Source organism: Ceratotherium simum, chromosome 35, assembly GCF_057802395.1.
Source record: "Ceratotherium simum simum isolate JZ-2026a chromosome 35, ASM5780239v1, whole genome shotgun sequence".
Classification (NCBI taxonomy): domain Eukaryota; kingdom Metazoa; phylum Chordata; class Mammalia; order Perissodactyla; family Rhinocerotidae; genus Ceratotherium; species Ceratotherium simum.
In genome coordinates this window covers 21,251,865-21,274,923 of record NC_141934.1, presented here as the reverse complement: position 1 = coordinate 21,274,923, position 23,059 = coordinate 21,251,865, and the positions used below count along the sequence as shown (strand labels likewise).

The 23,059-nt window shown below is 57.8% G+C and overlaps 1 protein-coding gene across 1 annotated transcript in view; it reads right to left on the bottom strand.

Moving 5' to 3' along the window:
- Positions 1–23,059, bottom strand: part of RASAL1 (RAS protein activator like 1) — a 28,565-nt gene extending 5,506 nt beyond the window's left edge. Inside the window, exons 1-15 of the mRNA XM_014787091.2 lie at positions 22,743–23,059; positions 18,573–18,629; positions 16,211–16,324; positions 16,014–16,075; positions 11,795–11,924; positions 9,765–9,846; positions 9,548–9,679; positions 7,814–7,902; positions 7,171–7,288; positions 6,886–7,039; positions 6,487–6,551; positions 6,203–6,315; positions 4,184–4,376; positions 1,541–1,678; positions 956–1,100 (exon numbers count right to left, since the gene is read on the bottom strand). Coding sequence (XP_014642577.1) covers positions 956–1,100; positions 1,541–1,678; positions 4,184–4,376; positions 6,203–6,315; positions 6,487–6,551; positions 6,886–7,039; positions 7,171–7,288; positions 7,814–7,902; positions 9,548–9,679; positions 9,765–9,846; positions 11,795–11,924; positions 16,014–16,075; positions 16,211–16,324; positions 18,573–18,629; positions 22,743–22,807 — 1,657 coding nt within the window. The 5' untranslated portion in view covers positions 22,808–23,059. The remainder of the gene's footprint in view (positions 1–955; positions 1,101–1,540; positions 1,679–4,183; positions 4,377–6,202; positions 6,316–6,486; positions 6,552–6,885; positions 7,040–7,170; positions 7,289–7,813; positions 7,903–9,547; positions 9,680–9,764; positions 9,847–11,794; positions 11,925–16,013; positions 16,076–16,210; positions 16,325–18,572; positions 18,630–22,742) is intronic.

Sequence of the window (23,059 nt, the reverse complement as noted above, 5' to 3'; positions counted from 1 at the left end):
GCCAGCAGGGGGCGCCACGCCTGATGGAGTCAGTCCAGGGATCCAGCCGCCCCGGGAAGCCCAGCACCCGGGACCCCGCTGGGCCACAACTGGCGCTCCGCATTTTGACAGGTTGCTCCTAGGTGACAGGGACCCAACTATCTCATGACCTGGGCCCCACACTGTGACACGGACTCAACCCCAACTCCTCTGCTTAAAACTGTCCCGTGGCTCCATGTCACTCCAAGTCAAAGCTAAACTCCTTCCAGCTGCCTACAAAGCCCCACACGATCTGGCCCCTCACCTCTCCTTCGCTCCCCCTCATTCACTCTTCTGCACTGGCCTGCTCACTGGTGCTCTCTGTCCCCGCCTCAGGGCCTTTGCACATGCTGTTCCCGGCCTGGAATGCTCTTCCCCAGGATCCTCATGCTCTCTGTCCTCCTTCAGGTCTTTGCTCTAATGTCACCCTAATGAGGCCATTCCTGGCCACCCTATCTAAAAGTTCCACCTGCCACCCCCACCTCGACATTCCCTTCCCACCTTTATTTCTTCTTAGCACTCATCACTCCCTAACACACCGCGTGATTTGCTAATTCATCTTGTCTATAGCCTGTGGTCCCCACTAGAATAAACCTTCCGTGAGAGCAGGGGTTTCTTCTGTCCTGTTCACTGCTGTTCCCCAGGACCTGGAACAGTGTCTGTTACACAGTCGGCACATATTTGTCGATTGTGTGCAGACCGGGCCACAATCCCCACCCACCCCTCCACATTGGCTAGAGTGTCCTGGAGGGCAGGGCCCGAGCTCTGTTCATCTCTGAGACCTAGCACAGCGGGTGCCTGGAAATGTTAGTTGACTGACTAGCTGACCCAGAGGTCCGTAGTCTCAGTGCTGGGGTCGGGGAGGGGTGGGGGAAGAGCAGGCCCAGAGGGTCCAGTGGAGCAACAAGCCAGATGTGGCAGGGGCACAGGAACTCACCCTCCTCCTCATCCACGTCCACCAGCTGGTCCAGGAAGTCCCTCACGCGCGAGATGCTCTGCAGCAGGAAGGGGTGCAGGGGGGCCATCCACAGCTCCTTGCCCTGGCCCAGCTGCTGGCCCAGGTTTCCGATGCTCTGCACAGCCTGGAGCAGAGGAGCAGGGGACGCCAGGGCCACGGTCACCACGGGGGGAGGGGCCCTCTGTGACATACACCCCCGGAGCCCTCACTGTGTTCCCCCCCGAGCCCAGATCCCCCCACCCAGAACTGCCTGGTCATAGCACGCACACTCTGGAGCCCATCGGAACCTCAAAATGTGGCCCCTTTGCCAAGGATGGCCTAATTCATACTAAGGTGTAAATGACTGCTAGCCTGCTTCCCACTTTCCTCCCAGAAGGGTAGGGTTTTCATATCAAAAGAGGAAGCCGGAGGGCATGGCGAATGCCTCCACACTCAGGGCGGGAGGCTGGCGGCGGGGTTTCAGACAGGTTTCCTGGGTCTCCTGCGGGCCTGGCCTCCCGGCTCTGTTCCCACCACGCTCTTCCCTGGCTGAGAACGCCCAGGACGGGGCTCCACTGCCAGCACCTTGGCAAGCAGCAGCAGCGAGCGGCTGGTCTGGGGGTCTGCGTGCTGGTCCCGGAGGTCAAACAGCTTCGGGGTGAGGATGGCAGGCGCAAAGAACCGCAGGAAGAGAAATCCGCTGATGGCCAGGTACTTCACGTCCTGGCGAGGGGAGCAGCCCGTGAGAGGGGCCCCCACACCCACTTCCCAGCTGGGGAAACCGAGGCAGCAAGGACCATAGATTGGTGGTGCAAGCGAAGTATCAAGTGGTCTGCCAAGGGGGCTTTTCCTCTCTGGGCCTCAGTTTCTCCAACTGAAAAATGGAGTCACAATACCAATCCTGCACAATCAGATTTAGCCAAACAGCCTCAGCGTCTGCTTTGTGCCAGGCACCGTGCTAAGGGCACAGCCCTAAGAGGGAGGCACCATGATTCCCATTTTACAGATGAGGAAGCAGAGGCCCAGAGACGTCAAGTGACTTTGCCAAGGTCACACAGCGGATGAGTAGAGGAGGCAGGATTCAAACCCAGATCTATGATTTATGATAATAATAGCAACAGGCCAGATCCTCCTCCATACACTTGTATATTTAATAGTCACCGTATTACATGTCCATTTTACAGAGGAGGGAACTGAAGCCCAGAGAGGGACGGTCATCTGCCCAAGGCCACACAGCTGTAAATGGCAGAGCTGGGTTTGAACCCAGGCTGGACTGAACTCTCTGCTCGTCACCACAGTCTCCTGCATTTGTCACCAGCTCCCGTGGAGCGCTCGCTGAGTGTCCGGAACTAAGCCTGAACTATCACGTTTAATCCTCAAACAATCCCGTGGGGTGGGTACTATTATCCCCATTCTCCAGATTAGGAAACTCAGGCCCCTGAGCCTGTCCCGGGTGCACCCCAGCCCCAGCCTCTGCCCTCCACACACTGTGAAGTGGGGTGCCTGTCCGTGTGAGGCCCAGGCCCGGCCTCCCTGCAGGTAAGGCATGTCCCTCCAGCTCCCACAGAGGGGACTCAGGAGAGGGTGGCCTCCGTCCCGGGGACATCTGGCTCCCCCGGACCGCTCCCTCCCCACCCCTCACACCCGCCCGGCTATGTTTAGCCCGAAACTGTGCTCCGTCTTTATTTAGGGGCTGGATTCACACATGAGACCATGCCCCCCTGGGTGCATGCCAACGTCCTAGGGCACCTCTGCGATGACAGCGAGCCCCGCCGGGAGCTGGTACCTGGAGCTGCCCCGAGGGAGGGTCTCTGCCCCCGCCCTGCCATCTGGAACCCTGAACTGCCCCCACGGCCACCACCCCCTCCCCCGCCACGTCCCAGGGTAAGTTTAGCCTTTGACATGAGCTCGTTAACTTCCTCCTTTCTTGAGAAGGAGGAACAGGTGTGAGAGCGGCAGAGCAAGGGGCTCCCTGGGTTCCCCCAACCCATCCTCCCTCGAGGGCCTGAGAAGGTCCCTGCTCCCTGCCCACGGCCTCGGCCTCCCGGGGGCCGGGAACTGGGGGACGCTTGGGCGTCACTGATACTGCCCCCCCCACACGGGCCAGGCTGGCTGGGGACCGGGCCCCCCTTCCCTCGCCTCCTCCCTGCCAGCTGTGTCCCACTTAGCACCTCCGCCGGCAGCCCAGGCGAGAGCCCGGCAAAGCGGGGTGTCATCAAGGCACGTCCCAGTTTGGAGGCCCGAAGCTCACTCCTCAGCGGGGGATGAGGCGGCGGGAGGGAGAGACCCCAGCTGGGAGTCCAGACGCCTAGGTCTGAGTCCACCACCCCTGGCCAAGGCCCTTCACCTCTCTGGGCCTCCGTTTCCCCATCTCTAAACAGCAAGTGAGGAGAGATGTGGCATAAATCAATTGAAAAATGAGAGATGGCACATAAAATCCAGAATGTTGGCTTAAATAAAAACAACTCTGCAGATTGGCAATCCTACATGGCAATAATTGATTGTCCGGAGCGGCCCCCTTCAGACAAGCCGTGGGAGTCCAGTTTGCCACAGTCCCCACCACTCCCTACTGCCCCACACCCAACTGCTTCGTTCATTTCCTCACCTGCCTGAACCCTGTAGCCCCTGAGTTTTCAACTTTTGTATCAATATTGGTAAAGCCCTAGCACCTGCAGGGACTTATTTCTAGACTTTATTTTGGGTATCTGCCACTGAGCACCTACTGTGTGCCAGCTCTCCCTCTCTCAGAGCTGGAATTTAAGGTGCACCTACTTTGTGCAGACTCTCTTATTTGGTGGCTATGAGCACAGATGCAGGAGCATGCCTGCCTGGATGGTGCCCATCCCAGCACCACCCCTTCCTGGCTGTGTAAATGAACCTCTCTGGCCTCAGTTTCCTCCTCTGTGAAATGAAATCATAGTGGCACCCACCTCACAGGGTGGATGTGAAGACTAGATGAGGTAATAAATACGTAAAGCACCTGAAACAAGGTGTGACCCGTGGTAAGGGCTGCATACAGTGTTAGCTGCTGTGATTATTATTATTATTATTATTAATGATTATATTACCCCTGGGGCCCGGACCCTGCCAGGAACACGGCCCCCACTTCTGCCGGGACACACAGGACTTAGCGTGGGCAGCCCCGGTTCTGTCCCACCTCTGCCCTGACCCCGTGAGACCCCGGACAAGCGACTGCCCCTCCCCAGCCTCGGTCTCCCGGCGGCCCACCTCGTGCTCCGCCTGGGGGAAGCGCTGCTCCACGCGCCGGCGCAGCTCCTTGAAGGCGAGGCGCATGGCAGGCGGGCAGCGCCCCACGGAGCCCACGATGGCGTCCACGATGGGCCCCAGGTAGCCGGTCAGCAGCCCCAGGCTGGCCTCGCGCACGTGCTCCTCCGAGGGCGCGCCCTTGAAGGAGATTCTCCTGGGGAGGACGCGGAGCGGCTCGGCCTCGGAGCCCAGCATCGGCCCCTCAAACCTCCCCGGCCCCCGCTGAGCTCAGAGAGCCCCGCCTGCCCATCCGCCAACATCCTCCCCTCCCACCATTCCCACCCGGCTTCCCGGATGCTTCAACACACTGAGCTCAGAGCCTCCGTACACGCTGTTCCCTCTGTCTGGGATACTCTTGCCCCCACGTTCAGCTTAAACGTCACCTCCTCAAAGAGGCCGTCCCTTCCCCATCGCACGTCATCATGGACTCTGGTTCAGTGCATTTTCAGCATGGACATGCCAGACACACGCTCCCACCTCAGGGCCTTTGCACATGCTGTTCCCCCTGCCTGGAACACTATTCCACCAGATCTGCACACAACTCCCTCCCTCACCTCCTTCAAGTCTCTGCTTCATCTGGTCTTCACATCCACCCTGTGAGGTGGGTGCCACTATGATTCCATTTCACAGAGGAGGAAACTGAGGCCAGAGAGGTTCAGCCTCGTCTGTGAGGCTGTCCCTGTGGCCACACTGTGGAATGTCACAAGCCCTCCTCTGCTCCTGGCACCTCCCGACCCTCCCCTGCTTTGTCTTCCTTGTTCCACTGATCACCTGCAACAGCCTTCCTCTTCAGTTTATTATCTGTCTCCCCCCAGAAGAGGTATTCCTGTCCATTTATTCCTTGCTGTGAACAGCGTTCAGCCAGTGCCCAGCACAGTGGGTCCTCAACACTTGTTCTGTTGAGTGGATGGTGGACTAGCACTCTCCCATCTGCAGCTGTCCTGTTCCTTTCTTTCTTGTTCCCATACAGGTGTAGGGTCCATTTTGCCCACCCTCAGACTGCAGACTCCACGGAAGCCAGGCTGGGGTTCTCGGCACCCCTGTGTCCTGGACCCAGTGAGCTAAGCCCTGAACTAGTTGTCTCTGGCCTCGTGTCATTTAATCCTGATGGATTAAACCCAATGGATTAAGAATCCTGATTGTTCCCACTTAACAGATGAGGAGACTGAGGCTCAGAGGGATTCCCCTTGCAAATAGGTGGCCGAGTGAAGATTAGAACTCAGGACTGCCAGCTCCAGAGTCTGCCTGCCACCCTGCCCTGCCCAGGTCCCCGGATGCCCCTGCTCCTTGCAGACACCACGGAGTCTCTCCATCCTCGCCAGACGTGCTGGGAGTTTCACAGACGGACTCCGCCCTGCTGCTCAGGCCTGGGTCCAAATCTCCGCGTTGCGACTTCCCAGCTGTGCAACCTGAGGCGGGCGACCCCCCTCCCGGAGGCTCGGTTTCCTCGTCTGTAGAAAGGGGTCCTGAAGCCCGCCTCCAGAGTGGTCGGGAGGTGTGGGCAGCACTGCTGGGCAGGGCCCAACGTGAAGCAAGACTCTCTCCTGTCCCCACCACGGGCCCTGAGGGACTGCCCACTGCCCAGCTGCCGGCTCTGATGGCCTGGTGGGAACAAGCCCGCCCGCCCCGGCTGGAGGGGAAGGTCCTGGAAAGAGAGGAGGATCCCAGGAGCATGGAGTGACCCCCACACTCCCTCCCCGTCTCCGAGTGCTCCAGGATCCCACCTCCGCACACAGGCCGCCGCCCGCCGGCAGTGGCAGAGCTGGGGTCTAGGCCCAGGGAGCTCGGGGTCAGACCCTGCCCGCAACCTCTACAGCGCGCGGCCCGAGGAGCGCGGGGCTCCCGGGGAGGCTGGGAGGCGGAACGCGGGCTCCCGAGCAGCCGGCCCCAGGGGCTGGTAGAGGCGCGGGCCCAGCCCGACAGGCTCCGGGTGGGCAAGGGGGCGGTCGGGGCTCAGGGCGCACCCCAGGCTTCGCTCACCTGGCGCGGCTCAGGTCCATCTTGCAGGGGTCCAGCTCCATGTACTTCTTCTCCTCGAAGACGCGGTGCACCACCGGCCTCAGGACCGCGTGCAAGTAGGGCATGCCCACGAGCTGGGGGCGGGGCAGCACAGGGGCGGCGCTGGGGCCCGGCCGGCACCCGCACCCCGGCTCAGCTACCCAGCGCCCTGCGGCCAGCCAAGCTCTGGGGTCCGGGCGAGCACTGGGAAGGGAGTCCCCTTGCGGAAGCTGCCGCCAGGCCACACCGGGCCCTCGCCTCCTCACCTTCATAAACTGTTCCATTGACTTCGATGCCAGGGAGTTAGAACGGAAGAGGGTGTTGGGGTCGGCTGGGAGGACAGAGGGAAGTGTTTGCTGGGATCTGGGGGGCTGGATCCACCTCACCCCACCCACCCAAGGTGATGGTTCTTCCAGCCTCAGGAATCGGGGAGACCTGCCACATCGACTCTGTTCACGGTCCAGAGGCCCAGAGTGGTTAAGCGAGCTGCCTAAGGTCACACAGCTCACGAGCAGCAAAACCAGGGCCTGAACCAGGACTGCGCTCCAGCTGGCTGCGTGCACGGCACAGGGACCCCCGAACACACACACCCATTCCTCCCCGAGAGACCCTTCTGCAGACCCACCCTGGGGGAGTGATGCACGGGGGTCACGCGGGCAACTCACTGGTCCGCGCCACCTCACGCCGGGTGAGATAGTCCAGGAAGGGCCCGGCCAGGCCCCGGCCGAGAAACAGCTTCACCAGCTTGGTGGCGAGGTCCTGGCGGCAGTCCCCGGAGGCCAGCTCCTCCAGCACGGCCAGGGGGCTGGCGGCATCCTCCTGGGCAAGGACGGGAGGCTGGAGACGTGGCCCGGGGCCCTGGGACCCCCAGATGGGGCTGCCTGAGGCGGAAGGAGGCGGTGACCCAGACCCCCTCACCCCCGGCAGGAGTGCCCGTCTGCCGCACCCACCTCCGCCGGGCCCAGCACGGACTCCACGAGCAGCGCCGTGAGCGGCCGGTAGCACGGGGAGGGCAGGACGCGGTCCTCCAGGAGGCGCACCTTCAGCCGCAGGGCGCCCAGGCTGCCCCTGCGGGCAGAGCACAGGGGAAGGGACGGAAGGACGTGAGGGCAGGCGTGGGCAGCCAAGACAGCCGGAGGGACACAGTCAGGGGCGTGGATATTCGCAAGCCAGGACAGGTGTGGGCAGGTGTGAACAGGTGTGGGCAGGTGTGAACAGGTGTGGGCAGGTGTGAACAGATATTGACAGGTACAAACAGGAACAGACAAGTGCAGACAGTGTAAACAGATATGGCCAGTGTAAACCAATGAGTACAGGGACCGACAGTGTGGACAGGTGTGGACAGCTGTGAAAAGACCCAAGGTTCTGAACACACACCAAGTGTGAACTGACACGCTCGCAGGGGGATGGGTATCAGGCCAACCATTCAGAGACACGTAAACACACACTGTGGGCCACTCAGCAAACATTTGTGAAATGAAGAAAGGCAGGCACACGGTGACAGCTCGTGGGCTGACGTGGGCACCGGTGAGGACCCGCCCACAAGCTGAAGATGGTACCAGCCTGGCCCCCTCCCTCCGCACCCGCATTTACCCAGAATCCTCGTCGGCTCTGGGGAAGGGCAGCAGGCGGAACCAGCCATTGGGCGGGTTCTGCTGCAGGACCTGCGGGGGGAACTCCACCTGCGGGGGGACACGCGGACCCTCAGCCGAGCCCCGCCCTGCTGGGCCCAGGCCCCACCTGGCCCTGGAAGAGGAGCTCAGACCACCCAGGCACAGGGCCGGCACAGCCTGCCAGGGGCCACCTCTTCTCCCCACCACAGCAGCAGCGACGCCCCCGCCCCCACCCCAAATTACGAGCTCCTGCCAGGGCACGGGGGACCTCGGGGGAACACTTCATCCACAGCTGCGGAAACTGAGGCTCAGGGAGGTGGAGTGACTTTCCCCAGGTCACACAGCTGCTAGAGACAGCATGTCTGGACTGAGCATATCTTCAGCTCTCTTTAGGGACACAAATTGCACCCATCAAAAGCCTTACAGACAGTCCAAAGGCCCCGAGCCCCACCCCCTGTCTTTTTAAATAACTTTATAGAGAGAAAAGTTGTATCCCATTCAACTCACCTATTTAAGGTGTATAATCCAATGGTTTTTAGTATATTCTCAGAGTCGTGCAACCATCACCACTGATGTCAGAACATTTTCTATCAGCCCCCGCAAAAAGCCTGCTGCACCCATTAGCAGTCGCTCCCCATCCCCCACCCCCACCCCCGCCCCCGGCAACCACTCATCTACGTTCTGTCTCTATGGATTCGCCTATTCGGGACATTTCATATAAACAGAATCACACATTTGTGGCCGTTCGTGTCTGGCTTCTTTCACTTAGCGTGTTTTCAAGGTTCATCCATGTCAAAGCATGTGTCAACGCTTTGGTCATTTTTATGGCTGAATAATATTCCACTGCATGGATGGACCACATTGTGTTGATCCGTCCATCTGCTGGTGGACATTTGGGTTGTTTCCACGTTGGACTATTACGAACAATGCTGCCATGAACATCCGTGTACTGGTTTCCACGGGTCCACGTGTTTTCACCTCTCCCAGGTACGCGCCTATGTAGGTACATGAACTGCTGGGTCATGTGGTAACTCTATCTTTAACCGTCTGAGGACCTGCCAGCCCGTTGTCCATAGGAGGCGCAGCATTTTACACTCCCACCAGCGGTGCACGACCCGGCCTCCCTCTTATCTGCTCTGATCTTCCCTCCTTTTAAAAACTGTCAGCCCTGAGTATCCATCCACTACGACTGCGAGGTGGGAACAGTCACACCCATTGTACAGACGGGGAAACTGAGGTTCCAAGAGAAGCCAGCTGAGCCCAGTGCTTCCAGGGGCAGGAGTTAAGGGCTTAGATCCTGGAGTCAGAGAGACTGGAACTCAAATCCTGGCTCTGCCCTCTCTTAGTCATGTGACCGTGGGAGAGACACTTAACCTTTCTGAACCTCAGTGTCCCCATCTGTAAAATGGGGACGACAACAGTCCCAGCCTCACGGGGTGGCCATGAGGGTTACATAAATGAGGTTGTGCTGGAGAAGCACTCTGCACAGGGCCAGCGCTCCCTCCCAGAATAAGAATCGGGCCACCCTGTGACCTGGGGCAGGTCCCTGCACCCTGAGGGCCTCAGTCTCCTCGCCCACAGTGGGGCAACGGGCCTCCACCACCCAGGCCGCCTTCACATCAACCCTCCCGAGCCCAGGATGCCCAGCCACGCTCCCTCTTCCCTCCCACTTGGGGGCAGTGGGGAGCCACAGAGGGTGTCGGGGGGTGCTCACCATGCCCAAGAAGTCATTCTTGCCCACCATGTCCCAGTCCCAGAGCTCCACCCGCAGCGGGGACGGGGCCCCGGGCGTCTCCCGCAGCTCCAGCACCTCGTCCCAGCGCGGGAAGCGAGTCCTCTTGATGGTCTGGGGAGGAGGGGGTGGGGGAGACGGCTGATGGGGACCCCCACCGCCAATGCCCCCCTCCTCCCCGCTCCACCCCACCACTCACCGCAGTCTCCAAGCTCTGGCTGCCCCAAAACACGCGTGCGAATGGGTCAGACGTGCCGGAGATGTCTCGGGGGGCCAGGTCCCTGGGGACAGATGAGGAAAGGAGTAGGGGACACGGGACCCTTGAGGACCGAGACCCCAGCTGGAAAGGGGGTTCAGGGGAGACCACTCAGAACTCAATGAGGAGCACCCCTCACCGTGCCCATCCAAACCCGGCATCTTCCTGTGATTAACACCATCCTATGAGGAGGCACCACTATGCCCCTATTTCCCGGATGAGGAAACTGAGGCACAGACAGGTCAAGTCCTGCATCACAAAGCCTAGGAGGTGAAGGTGCAGGGGGAAGAGGGAGGGAGCCTCAGTTTCCCTGGAGCCCCTGGATGGGAGATGAGATGCCAGGGTTCAAAGCCTGGCTCTGCCATTCACTGGCTGGGTGACACTGGGAACCTCGGTTTCCTCGTCCAGCAAATGGGAGTAATAACAGACCAACCTCACAGGGCCAAGGGTTAAACGAGATGGAGCGTGGTGAGTGCTCAGCTCACTGATTCATTCAACAAACACTCATGCCCACACCCTGCCTAGGACCCAAGAAAAGGCATGAGGCAGAGACCCCCTGCCTCTGGTTGCCATGACAACCCAGTCAGGCTCCCCATCCCTCCTTCCTGAGGTCCCCCAAATCCAGGGACATCTCCCCCCGCCCCAGGGGCTGCTTGCTTCTTCCTGCTGCTCCTCTCCCACCCCTGCTCAGCATCCAAAGCCTTCCTCGGTTTCCTAGGAGCCAGCCAGTTGCTAAGCGACAGCAATCGGTCCCTCTCCTGCTTACAAGGATCCTGCACAGCCTTGTGGCTGGGGAGGCGGCCATGGGCACAACGAGACGAGGAGGAGCCCCCGCCCCACGCTGAGTCCTTCTGCCTGTCCTCTACCCCCTGGTACTCCATCCGGACTCCAGGGAGCCCCAGCTGGGGGCAGAAATCTGGAGGTGGTGGGAGAGGCACAGAGAGGGCAAGAAAGGGCCTTAAAGTCACACAGCAAACTAGAAATAGAGATCTTCCCCAGCCGGGGCGAGAATTGGCCTACAAGTGAGGGTTGGGGGAGTAAGGTGTGAAAAAGAGGCAGAAAGACAAGATGGGAGATGAGAAGGAAAGAGGGTGGAAGTATTTAAGGAAGCAGAATGATGGGGGTGCTGAGGAAGAGGGAAGGGGAGTGGAGAGTGATAACACGCAGGAGGGAAGACGGATATCCCATGAGCTCGGGCCACCGGCGGGTCATTGTGGGTTCTGCTGGTCCTGCATCTCTCTCCCTTCTGATGTTTCTTTGGGACAGGATCTACCCTTCCCTCACTCCCAGCCCACGTGACTTAGGTGGACTGATCCCTCCCTCCACTCCAGGAATGGGCTTGCGACTCAGGCCTGACCCATCAGAGTCAGTTCAGAGATGGGGATGTGCCCCAGAGTGAGCCAATAAGAATTAGTCCCAGGACATTGGTTGGAAATGGTGAGAGAGAGTTCTTTGTCAGCTGGAGCTGCCAAGTTGGTAGGACACCATTGTGGGGCTGCTGGGGTCCTCTTTGCCCCAACCTGGGGAGAGACTGTCTGAGATGGAAGCTAACGTGAAAGACAGCTGAACAATCTGTATCTACAGATTTCTGGTATCACTGTTTGAGCACCTGGATCCAGCCATACCTGAAGCTACATGTCATTCATCTGAGCCAATCTGCTTAAGCCGGTATGAACTGGGTGTCCACCACTTATAACTTGATTAATACACCTCCACATTCATCTGTCTGGCCATCCTGAGTGTCTGACCTTTGCTTACTGATCCCTGGGGACCCAATAAGGATTTTGCTTGTGTTTTGACACCAGAAACTTGAGACCCAGTGAGCTTGGACTGTTTGCATACAAGGGATCCTGGTTGTGAGCCCAGAAGTGCCCCAGGAGTGAGGTGGTCCCAAGGCCAAGGCAGCTGGGCGTACCCAGTGGATTCCTGTGCATTCTCAGACCACCCCCACAGTGCCCCCATCATGATCATACCTGGCCTGGAGCACGTGACAGCGAAGACAGCGGCCCAGCACATCCTCCAGCATCTGCACGGCCAGGCAGATCTCCCCCTGCACCTCCGCATCCGGGTCCACGCGGCTCAGGTTGATCCAGCTATCAATCCCTAGAGGCCACAGGCGCTAACGTTTATTAAGCACCTACCATGTACAAGGCACTGTGTTAACTTAAAAGTTCAATTAACAGGAAAAACGTAAGCCATGGACTTCTCGTGTCAGCCTTCTGACGTCAGTGCTGTAATTACCGCCACTTGCAGACGAGGAGCATGAGGCACAGCAGGCAGGAGCTTTGCCCATGATCCCACTCGTAAATGGCGGAGCTAGATTTGAACGCAGCCGGAGAGTTCTGGTGCCACCGCCCTTCATGCTGATGTATAAAGCCCTCCACCAGTTAGTCCCAACAGACTCTCCCTTCAAAAACATCTTGGGCCTTCCTATCTCTGAGCCTCCGTCCAGACCATTCTCCCGGCCCAAATCAGTCAAGTCAACCTCATTCTCACCCTCTCCCTTTCTTTCTTCATTTCTCTCTACACTGCAATTATTGGGAAGTCATTTCAGCCTAATAATCGATCTTGTGTCAATGGTCTATCTTTTCTAATTGTAAGGACAATGTCTCTCTACAGTTTCACGACAATGTGTCTAAGGAAGGATGTTTGTTTACCTGCTTAGTACAGGTTACGCTTCTTCTACTTATGGAATCATGTCCTTCCTCGAGTTCTGGAAAACTCCAGATCATCAATTATTTTATCATTTCCTTTCCCCAATTTTTATATTATTATTTCCACTCCCCATTTTTTTTCTATTCGCTCCTTCTAAGACTCCAATTAAGCGGATGTTAGACCTTCTCGGTTATTTTCTAGGTCTCTGAACTTCTCTTTTTTATTTGCCTTCATGTTTGTCTGGGCTAAAGTCTAAATATTTCTTCAGATCTCTCTTCCAGTACTCTAATTCTCACTTCAGCTCTGAGGGATCTGCTGTTGAACTCAGTCATGTGATTTTTAATTTCAACAATTGTGCTTTTTATCTTTAAAAGCTTGATTTGGTTCTTTTTCTAGTCTGTTTATTTTCTAATGTATTGCTTTAATTTATTGTGGTTATTGCAGGCTCTTTCTGGTGATTCTATTTTTTATTTATTTAAATATATAGTTTTTAAATTCTGTACATCACAATTACAAGATCTCAAGTCTTTGTGGGTCTAAATCTGATGGTTATTGTTTCCACCGGTCTTGCTCATGGTGGCCATTTCCCTGAGTGTGTGGTGATCTTTGATTGCGAATTCATGTTTGTTTGAGCTCCCTCTGTGGGAAACCTAACACGAGGATGCTCATCCCCGGAGAAAAGTGGTGGTTGCTTATTCTGGGGGTCTCGGCCCCAGTAACACCTGCCTTGCCCCTGGCCCAAGATTTAGCCTCTTCATTGACTGCAGATTTGATATTGACCTTTACTTTCGTGGAAATCCTCCCTTACTGCCTTGCTATGGCTCACTCCTCCCTGTTAGGTTTTGGCTCGTGATTAGGGATGGAGGGGAGACTGAGGGTTCTTCCTTCTTTACAGCAAGTCCACCAATGCATGAGGATCCTGTCTAATTCAGGATCTCATTGTTAGCTGGAAGGAGAGCCCTTCTGAGGACCTAGTCCCCCTGCTGCCCTAACTGTAAGCTCCATCTCACCTCTCTCTGTCTCCTCTGCTACACGCAAGTCCAGGATGCCATCAGCTTTCTCTGAATTATTGCCATAGACTCCCAATTGATCCCCCACATCTACCCAGTATCCACAAAGCAATAAGGGAACTTCTGAAAATGCATCTAATCTCTCCTGTCACTCCATCCTCTGATGATATGGCTCCACTCTCTTCACTGTCTTGCTCAAGAACCATCAATGGCTCCCCAGTGCCTCCACAAGAAAGTCCAGACTCTGGCCTGGCACCTAGGGCCCTCTCCAGCAACCCCACCAAGTGCTCCATCTGGCCTGGCCTGTGCCTGATCCTAGAAGAGAATCCATGGAGAGACATCTTAGCATCTTTGCCAAAACACCTTTAAGGACCAACTCATTCCCCTTCTTCCAGGAAGTCTTCCTTGACTACACTAGCCCTCACTGCCCTCTTCTCCTCATCCACTGTCATGCCAGTGACGTTCCACATACCTCCACCCCCACATTTCTGTCCTGTTTAAAAAATAAAAAGCACCCACATGCAGACACATGACAGTTTCATTTTTTCTTCCTCCCTGTTCTGTGTGATTGTGTTTTGTTTTTCTATCTGGCCCATGAGCTCCTTGAAGCTAGGCCCCATACTCCAGTCATTTAATTCCAGCCCCGTGGGTGGATGTTGGAGGCACGTTGGGTACAGCCCAGGGGATGGGTTAAGAACACAGATGTTGGAGGTGGGCACAGCCTGGGCTCGGTTCCCACCTCTACAGCTTCCAGGAGGGGCAAGTCACCTTGCCTCTCCCAGCCTCACTGCCCATCAGCCATAAATTCGAGACCATTCTGGCATGCACTTCCCTTGGTGTTGTTGGGACTAGATGTAAAGTGCTTATCATCATGCCTGGCACACAGTAAGCCCTCATTAAATAGAAACAATGATTATGATGATTAGCACATAGTAGGATTTCAACTAATTCCCACTGAAGAAAAAATACATTATTCAATAAATGATGTTGAGAAAATTAGTAGTCATCCAGACAAAAAGTAATAAAGTTCAATCCCTACCCCATACCTTGGATCTGGATAAATTCTAAATATATCAAAGACTTAAATGTAAAAAAGACGAAACAAACTGTTGCTGGAAGGAATTGTGTAAAAAAAATTTCTTAGTCTTAGAATTGGAAAGGCCCTTTTAGGTATCACAGCAAATCGAGAGCCAAAAAAAAACGATGAAGTTGACTACAGAAAAGGAAAGAAATTTTATACATGGAAAAAATTATAAGCAAAGTCAAAATATAAGCCACAAAGGGAGAAAAAATATTTGCAGCTAATGTGACAAAGAGCTCTAATATGGAAAGAGCTCCTACAAATCAATAAGAAAAGGCACACAACCCAGTGGGCGGGAATGCACACACAATATGAATAGACAATAGACAAAAAGGAAATAAAGTGACTCTTAAATATATAAAAAGGTTTTCAATCTCACTCATAGAGAAATGCAAACTAACCTACACCAAGAGGCAATTTTTTACCTATCAGATACAAGATCAAAAACTTTGGTAACTGTTGGCAAGGGTACAGGGTGGGTAAATGGCTACGTCCTCCATGAAGGGTAATTTAGCAATATCTGTCAAACGTGAGTACTCTTTGAGCCAGCAAATCAACCTCTGGGAATTTATCAGGTCGATTGATAAAACTTGCATACGTGTGAAACCACGTTTGTACAAGGCTATTCACTGCAGCATTGTTTGAACTAGGAAAGACTGTAAACAATCCCAGTGCCCATCTGGGATTTTGCCCAGTTCCACTAGGGAACTGGGCAAATCGGTGATGGCACATCCACACAATGGAGCGCCATGAAGTCGTAGGAAGATCAGAGGATGGGGAAGCTCTCAAGGCACCGATACGGAAAGACCTCAGGGATACACGGTGAAGTGAAGACAAGGCACAGAACAGTGAGCGTAACGGGCTATTATCCTATAAGCAGAGAACAAAACACACAGGGCGCAGTGTTACGAGCGCAGACCAGAGCCAGACGACCTCGGTTCCAATCCTAGCCATCCCACTCCACAACTCTGTGATCTCGGGCAAGTCATGGAACCCCTGTGCCTCAGTCTGTTTCCCTATAGAGCGGGCACATAAGAGTACCTGCCTCATGGGGTTATTACTGTAGTCAAGTGAGTCCATACATGTAAAGCATTTAGAAAGTGCTCAGCATACAGCAGGCACTATATAAGTGCTTGCTGCTATTACTATTGTTACCGGCTTATATATGTTTGAAACACCTCCAGAAGAGAGGCACATCCAAGAAACTGACAACAGGGGATGAGGACAGAGCCGCTGGGGTAAGAGAGAGGTTCACTGCAATTTTGGATAGTGAATGATGTAAATGAACGAACTGCTCAACAAATGAGCGACATTAAAATTAACCTAAATTAAAGACAACTGAAATAATTGCCTGCTGAAGACTCTGGGCTTCCCGGCGCCGCCCGCTACGCCCCTGCAAACGCCCACTCTGCACACGGCCGCCCTCCTCCCTCCGCCCTCGCCCACCTCGGGGGTCGGCTGCAATCTCGTCCCTGCTCAGCGACACCTTGCCGATGACGTCGTCGTGCCTGCGGAAAGGCGGGCGGGGGAGGGTGCAGTTAGGGGCTGTGACCCTGGAGTAGCCAGGGCTGGGGGACGGGTACGGTGCCTCGGGGCTTCCCGCCGCCCCTCAGGCGCCCGGCCTGAGTCCCCTGCACACTCACCCCACCGTATCCTCGTCCAGCACGTAGAAGGCCAGCTGGTGGAAGTCCAGGGGCAGGTGCACGGTGTACTCCTCCCCCCAGAAGGGGCTCAGGCTCCGCCAGACGGTCGCTGTCCTGCAAAGGGGGCACAGGGGGCGGGGGACTTGGGCCACACAGGCGGCAGGCACCTGGGGACCCAGACACACACACGCGCGCGCGCACACACACACACACACACACACACTCCCAGGGGGATACACACTGAAACACTCAGCTACACCAAGGAAGCCAGAGACACAAAGAAACGCATTCACACACACAGATACACCTATGCATCCTCAGAAATTTCTAGAAATACACATCTATGTGTTTCTACATACAGACACCTGCAGATACACACAGAGAAAACAGACACAGACACACAGACAAAAGAAATGCCCAGAACACGGAGACACACACAGAGACCCACAGACACACGCTCACATACATACAGTGATACACACAGATATGCACACACAACCGCACAAACACACAGTAACTGAGAGCACACACAATTCCATTCATTCACTCCATAAACACTCACCTCCTCTGTGTGCCAAGCCTGTGGGCTCTGGGGAATCAGAGGAAGAGGCGCCAAGGTCCCTGCCCCCACAAAGCCCCCTCAGCGGGCAGGTGCCCTCTCCTGAGCTCTTATGACACAGTGAGAGAAGTCTGCGATTGGGGTTAGCTCAGGGGCACCTGGTTGGGTCTGGGGGTAGGGTAGGAGTGGTCAGGAAACGCTTCCTACAGGAGCTAGTCAGGCAAAGGGGGAAGAGAGGATGAGGACAAAGTATCCCAGATGAGTGGAACAGCACGTGCAAAGGCCCTGAGGCAAGAACGAGCTTGGTGAGTTTGAGGAACAGGAAGGTGCTACGTGGGAAAGCGGACAGTGTGAGCGGCCAGAGCACTCAGTAAGCAAGGGGGACCCACAGGAGGATGGGCCCCAAGGCAAGCCCAGAACCAGACACACACGTAGAGCATCTTCACCCTCACACCCTGCACACGCACTTCCCTTTACCCAACAGGGAATAAATTACCTACTTTGCCCAGTGAAGACACACCCAAATTTATGGCTGCAAAATCTGGTTCACACACCTGCCCCTCCCTTCCTCCTCCTCCCTTTCACCACACTCTGCCCTGACAGAGTGTGACCATGCACACACACACACCCTCACACACACACGCACACACTCTGCCCCCTATCGCAGCCCAGGGCAGCACCATCAGATGGACCCTCCTTCCCAAACGCCTTCTTCCCCCTGCCCTGGCCTTTTCCCAGCTGCAAGTCCCTCAGGCCCCCCAGCCCCTGAGCTGGGAGGCTCCTCAGAGCCCAGAGAGGGGAGACAGCAGCCTAGAGACACACAGAAAACCAAACTGCAGGTTTGGCAGCGGTATCACAGAATGCGGTAAACGGACAGCAGGAGGACAGAGAGAAGGGTGGAGGGGGTCAGCTGGGGTGCCGCAGGCTGACACTCCCCCATGCGGGCTCCTCGCCCCCCAGCTCCCAGCCCATCTGGACCAGAACCGGCGCCAGGAGCATCCTGAATCCTGCCGTCTCCATAGGAACGGAGGCTCAGCTGCCCGCCCACCCGCACCTCTCAGGCCTTCGGGCCAGAGCTGTCCCTCGGCCTGCGGGGGTGGGAGCCGAGCACAGCCAGCCCCATGTCCCCCCGAGACTCACACACCAAACATCCTCACATCCTCACGTATGCTCACACCGGCGCCTGTGCACCCAAATACGCAGGCACTGGGGCACACATGTGTGACCAGAGCAGCCCAGCTGCACACGCATACACACACACACATACACACGTACACAGCAAGAGCCTGTGAGCCTGCACACCCACAGGACACACATATGCAGTCACAGGCGTTCACACCAGCCCTCCAACCCCCCCCACACACACTCACAAGCAGGCCCAGCTGGGCGCACGCGCGCGCGAACACACACACACACACACACACGCCGGTGCCCGCAGCACCCAGCAGGCCCGGAACCAGCAGCCCAGCCAAGCGTGAGATGCCCGTCCCCAGGGGGGCCCCCGTGGGAGGCACAGGCTGGCAGCGCTGAGTCAGCCCCTGGGAGCCGCAGGGACGTCACCAGGTCCAGGGGAAGGTGTCGGCCAGTTGGTGGGGCTGCATGGAGAGAGGGGCCCGCAGCCCCTGCTGTCCGGCCCAAGGCCAGGGCACAGGCACCCACCATCACGCAGCACATCCACCACGGGGTGAGCATCGCCCCCCCTTTCCATGTGAATTCTTGTGCCTGGGCTCCTAGGTCCAGAAGGAGCCCTCCCCTCCCCCTGCCCTGCCCCTCCACCCCAGGCCTGGCCTCCCCCCTCCTCACCTGGCCACCACTTCGTCGTCCACCTTCACTATGCAGTAGGGGTCACTGCTCCCAGACCTGCGGGAGGAGGGGGGGGAGGGGGTCTGAGAGGCAGCCTTGGGTGGGGTTCAATCCACCTCCACTACACAGAGTGGGGGAGACTGAGGCCCAGGGTCACACGGCGAGTCCCACGAAAAGGCAGGACCAGCTGACGTCACAGCTGCACAGCCCACCCCCCACGTGCCTGACCCCCCACCCATGGGCTCCCTGCACGTCCACCCTAGAAACAGAACATGGGGGCACGAAGCCGGAAAGTTCAGAGTCCCGACACCAGGAAGCCTGAAGGAACCATCAAGAGTGCGTGCTGGGGACTCATCCCTGGGGTGGTGGCTGGTGTCCCTGGTGTCACCACCTGCCGGCTGCAGGACCCTGGCAAGTCCCCTCCCCGCTGTGGGCCTCAGTGTCTCTGCTCCACGAGTCGGGTATAATCTGAACACACACACCCCCAGGGCGGCTGGAGGAACTAAAGGGGACACTGCGTGGGAGGACGCTCCCCAGAGCCCTCCCCACAGGTGCCTGAAAGCCACCCTGGGGGTGAGCACTGCCCTCTCCAGCTCGTAATTTCAGTGGGAGTCTCCCTGGGAGGGGGCTCCCCATGGCTCAGCCTTGAGGGATGGCCCTCAGCAGACTCGCCCACCACTGCAGGCCCAGACCAGAGCGCCCAGACCTCAAAACCCAACCAACAGGAGAGATGTGCTGCATTCCCCTGAGCAGCCAGGAGCCACCGGCCAACCAACACCAGCTCCATCCCCCCTTCATAATAAGAGTCTCCAGTCCATCCCAAGCTGTTGGGCAAGGTCCCTCCCCCGCTCCCATCTGTTCCCCCAGTCCCACCACACAGGCCTCCTTTGTCTTCCACCAAGCTCAGGCCACCCTCAGGGCCTTTGCACTGTTCCATCCACCTAAGACACTCTGTCCCTGATCTCGTCATGGCTGTCATTCAAACCTCAGACCCAAAGTCACCTCCTCAGAGAGGCCATTCCTGACCTCCACTGTCCTGTGTGCAATTGGCCTCCGATCCCTCTGAGCCCCTGGAATCAGCTTGTTTCTCTCTGTGTTTACTGTCTGTCTCCCGGCTCCCCGAAACTTCGGAACTGCGAGCTCCAGGGGGGGACCTGTATCCCCCGCCCCACCCCCGCCCGGCAGAGAAGGATTGGAACCCAGGTCTCCGGGGCTCAGCACACATGCGCAGAACCAAGGCCGCCTACACCCCGGCTCACGATCCCTCCCCCAATGGCTCCTCCCTCGACGCCCGGCCCCCACCCTCTCTCCCCGCCACCTCCTCTCGGTCCAGTTTGTCACAGAGCCACAAATGCCTCAGGGACTCCGGGGAAGAGGCACGCCGGCACCAGGAGCGGGGTCCAACCTGAGCTTTGTCTGCAGCCTGGGCCCTCCCCGGGCCTCAGTTTCCTCTCTGGACGCCTTCCCTCACTGCCTCTGCTGGATGCCCCAGGCCTCCCTCTCCCCCTCTGGCCTCCATCCTGGAACACCTCAGGCTGGGCAGTGTCCTGTGTCCACGAGTTCCTCTGTGGGTTCCATCTCTGAACGCCCTTCTGTGCAGCTGCCTAGGCCTCAGTTTCCCCTTCTGAATCTATCCCAAACCCACTGGGCTGAGTAACCCCAGGAGCCTCAGTTTCCCCACCTGGCTCCGCCCCCTAGATGCCTGTGGCTGGGTAACCCCCTATATCTCATTTCTCCCTCTGGGTTCTCCATCCCTGAGCCCCCATTCCTCAGTTTCCCCAACTGCAGATGTGGGGGCAGACTGGCTGGGGTCCCCCTGGCGAAGGGCTGGGAGACACGCCCCCTCCCGTCCCTCGGCCTGACCCCGGGCCCTCCTGGGAGCCGAGCTCACACGTCAACCAGGGCTCTGACGCACAGGGGCCTTATCAGGCTCCTATCAGCTACGGGCAGCGGTGGCCGGGGCGCCGAGCCTCCAGACCCTCCATCTCTCCGGACCCTCGGCCTCTCCCACGGCCCCTGCCCCACCTCAGGCGTGGGAAAAGCAGGCCCCTCGGCCGCTGCCTGCCCAGTCTGGTTTGTGCATGAGAGCAGTCAGGGTTCAAATCCCAGCTGTGGGAACTTGGGCAAGTGACTTTGCCTCTCTGGGCCTCAGTTTCCCCATTTGTGAAGTGGAAGTGCTACTAGGACCACAGAAAGTGTTAAGCACAGCACCTGGCTCACAGTAAGCCCTGGATGCCTTACAGCTGCTCTTATTAATGACAGTAATATTAATTACTGACAGTAATTAATTAATTAATGTAATTAAGTAATTAATTAATTAAGTAATATTAATTAATGACAGTAACTCTAAGATGACAGGCTGAGGCGTCCTCCAGAGCCAGGTCAGACCCCCCTCAAACATGGGGAGGCTTCAGGAAGAATCCGGGCCCTTTCCTTTAGGAGAGGAGAGAGAGAACACGCCCCATGTAAGAGCCCGCATGGGCATGGATACCCCAGCAAGCTCTGAGGAGAGCCGCTCTGAGGAAGAGAGGACAGCTAGGGAAACTGAGGCAGGGTCACTGGCTCCCCAACGGGGGCTTAGCAACTCCTTCCTCCCCTTGCTCTGGGGCGTGGAGAGCTCACCTTGGCCCGGGAACTTGGAGGAGGAGGGGTCAAGAGACACAGGCAGCAGGCACGACTCGGCTCCGTCCCCAGCAGAGGCAGGAGCCCCAAGAGCGGGGTCCGGGTCCAGGGAGGGCACCTGCCGCTCCCTCACAGCCCTCACCCAGGGCTGGTGGCGGGACCAGAGCACAGCAAGATGGAGCCCGGTCTCTGGAAGGGACCCCTCAGCCCTCCAGCAGCTGCCAGGCCCCCACTCCGGGCCTCATTGCCCTGACAGTTCCGGACTCTCTAATTCTCGGGGGCTGTGAGAGGGCATCTCAGAAAGAGGGCGGCGGGGGCTTGTCCAGAGGGTGCATGCGCACAGCAGCTCTGCTCTTTATTTCAGGTGCATGTTTATTTGGGGTAGCTGATGAGGATGGGGGGCTAAAACTGCTCTAAGCAGCCCCCCACCCCGTGACACAGCTGCCTGTTGGGAAGGGGGGAGGTTCATGAAATCAAAGGCAGGATACTCCTCCTGGGGGCCCACAGCCGGGGGAGTTAGGGCATAGCGAAGCCCCAACCTCGCCCTGCGCAAAGGCCCAGAATCCAGGTTCCTGCTCACCTGGCCCCGGGGGAAATCCTAGCAGGTGCTCCACCCCTACAGCTGCAGGCGCTGAGACCCCTGTCCAGAGCGCCCATCGCCCAGGTGGGAAACGGAGACGCACAGAGGACCAGGTTCAAGGTCACACAGCCGATGGCCTGCCAAGGATCCCACACCTGTCCTACATGCTGGCACCCTCAGAGCCCCTTCTGGGCTCCAGGCCAAGCAGGAGGGGGACTCCTCCGGCCTTTCTGCTGATTCGGCAACTGCTGACTCAGCCCTGGGGAAGCACAGCCAAGGACTGGTACCAAGGGGAACCCAAGGGTCCCCCAGCCCCATCACACTTGGCTGTGGGGGGGGGGCGGGGTGCAGGGGGCTTCAGCCAGCTCAGCTCCAGGGAAGGCCCACACTGGGCTGGGAGCTCCGGGACTGGGGAGCTCAGAGCTCCAGGTCAAGAAGACCCGGTTCCCCCAGGCCTGGCCTGTGGGCCACCTGGTGACACTCCGCAAACCTAAACACCAGATGCACACGGAGGAAGGCTGGGGCCATCTGGATCCCGCGCCCTCTGGGGCTCCTCCCCGGGGCTCTCTTGATAGGCGCCCACCCAAACCTGGGGAAACCCCACTTCCAACACCTGCCTGGACAAAGGAAGAGAACCCCCCCAACCCCCTCCCCAGCGCTGACAGAATCTGACCCTCCAATTCCCTCTTCAGCCCAGGAAGACCCCTTTTAGTATATCCCAGGAACAAAGACACCCCTGCTTCCTGGGGGTGGGGCGGGGCATCTTATAAGTCTGGGCGCCCCCTCCCACCAGGACAACCATGGGCGTGGGGCCTCTCGCCCCGTGAAGGCGGATCTGCCCAAATACTGGGTCTTAGACTAGAACCCCAGGCCCACTTCCCGACCCTCCCTAGCACGCAGAACAGGCGACCCCCGCCCCATCCCATGCCCCGTGCGCCCCTCACCCCTGACTCGCCCGGGGTACTCACACGTCCTTGGCGGGCAGCGCCCGGCCCTCCACCACGCGGACATTCAGGGAGCTGCTCTTGGCCATGGCGCCTAGCCCCAAACTTTCCGGGCAGGAGGGCGCCCAGGTTCCGAGGCTGGACCGCGGAGGGGGCGTCTACATGTCACCAGCTGCGAGCCAGGCGCCCTGACCCGGGGTCCCAGCGCCACCTGTCCAAGACGCGGGTAGCTGGGCGGGAGGTTTCCGAAGGAGGAGAAAGGGTAGGTATCCGGGGAGGGGGCGGCCCCTGGACTCTACAGGTAGAAGCCGTGCGCCTAACAGGCAGAGCGCGCAGGGGGC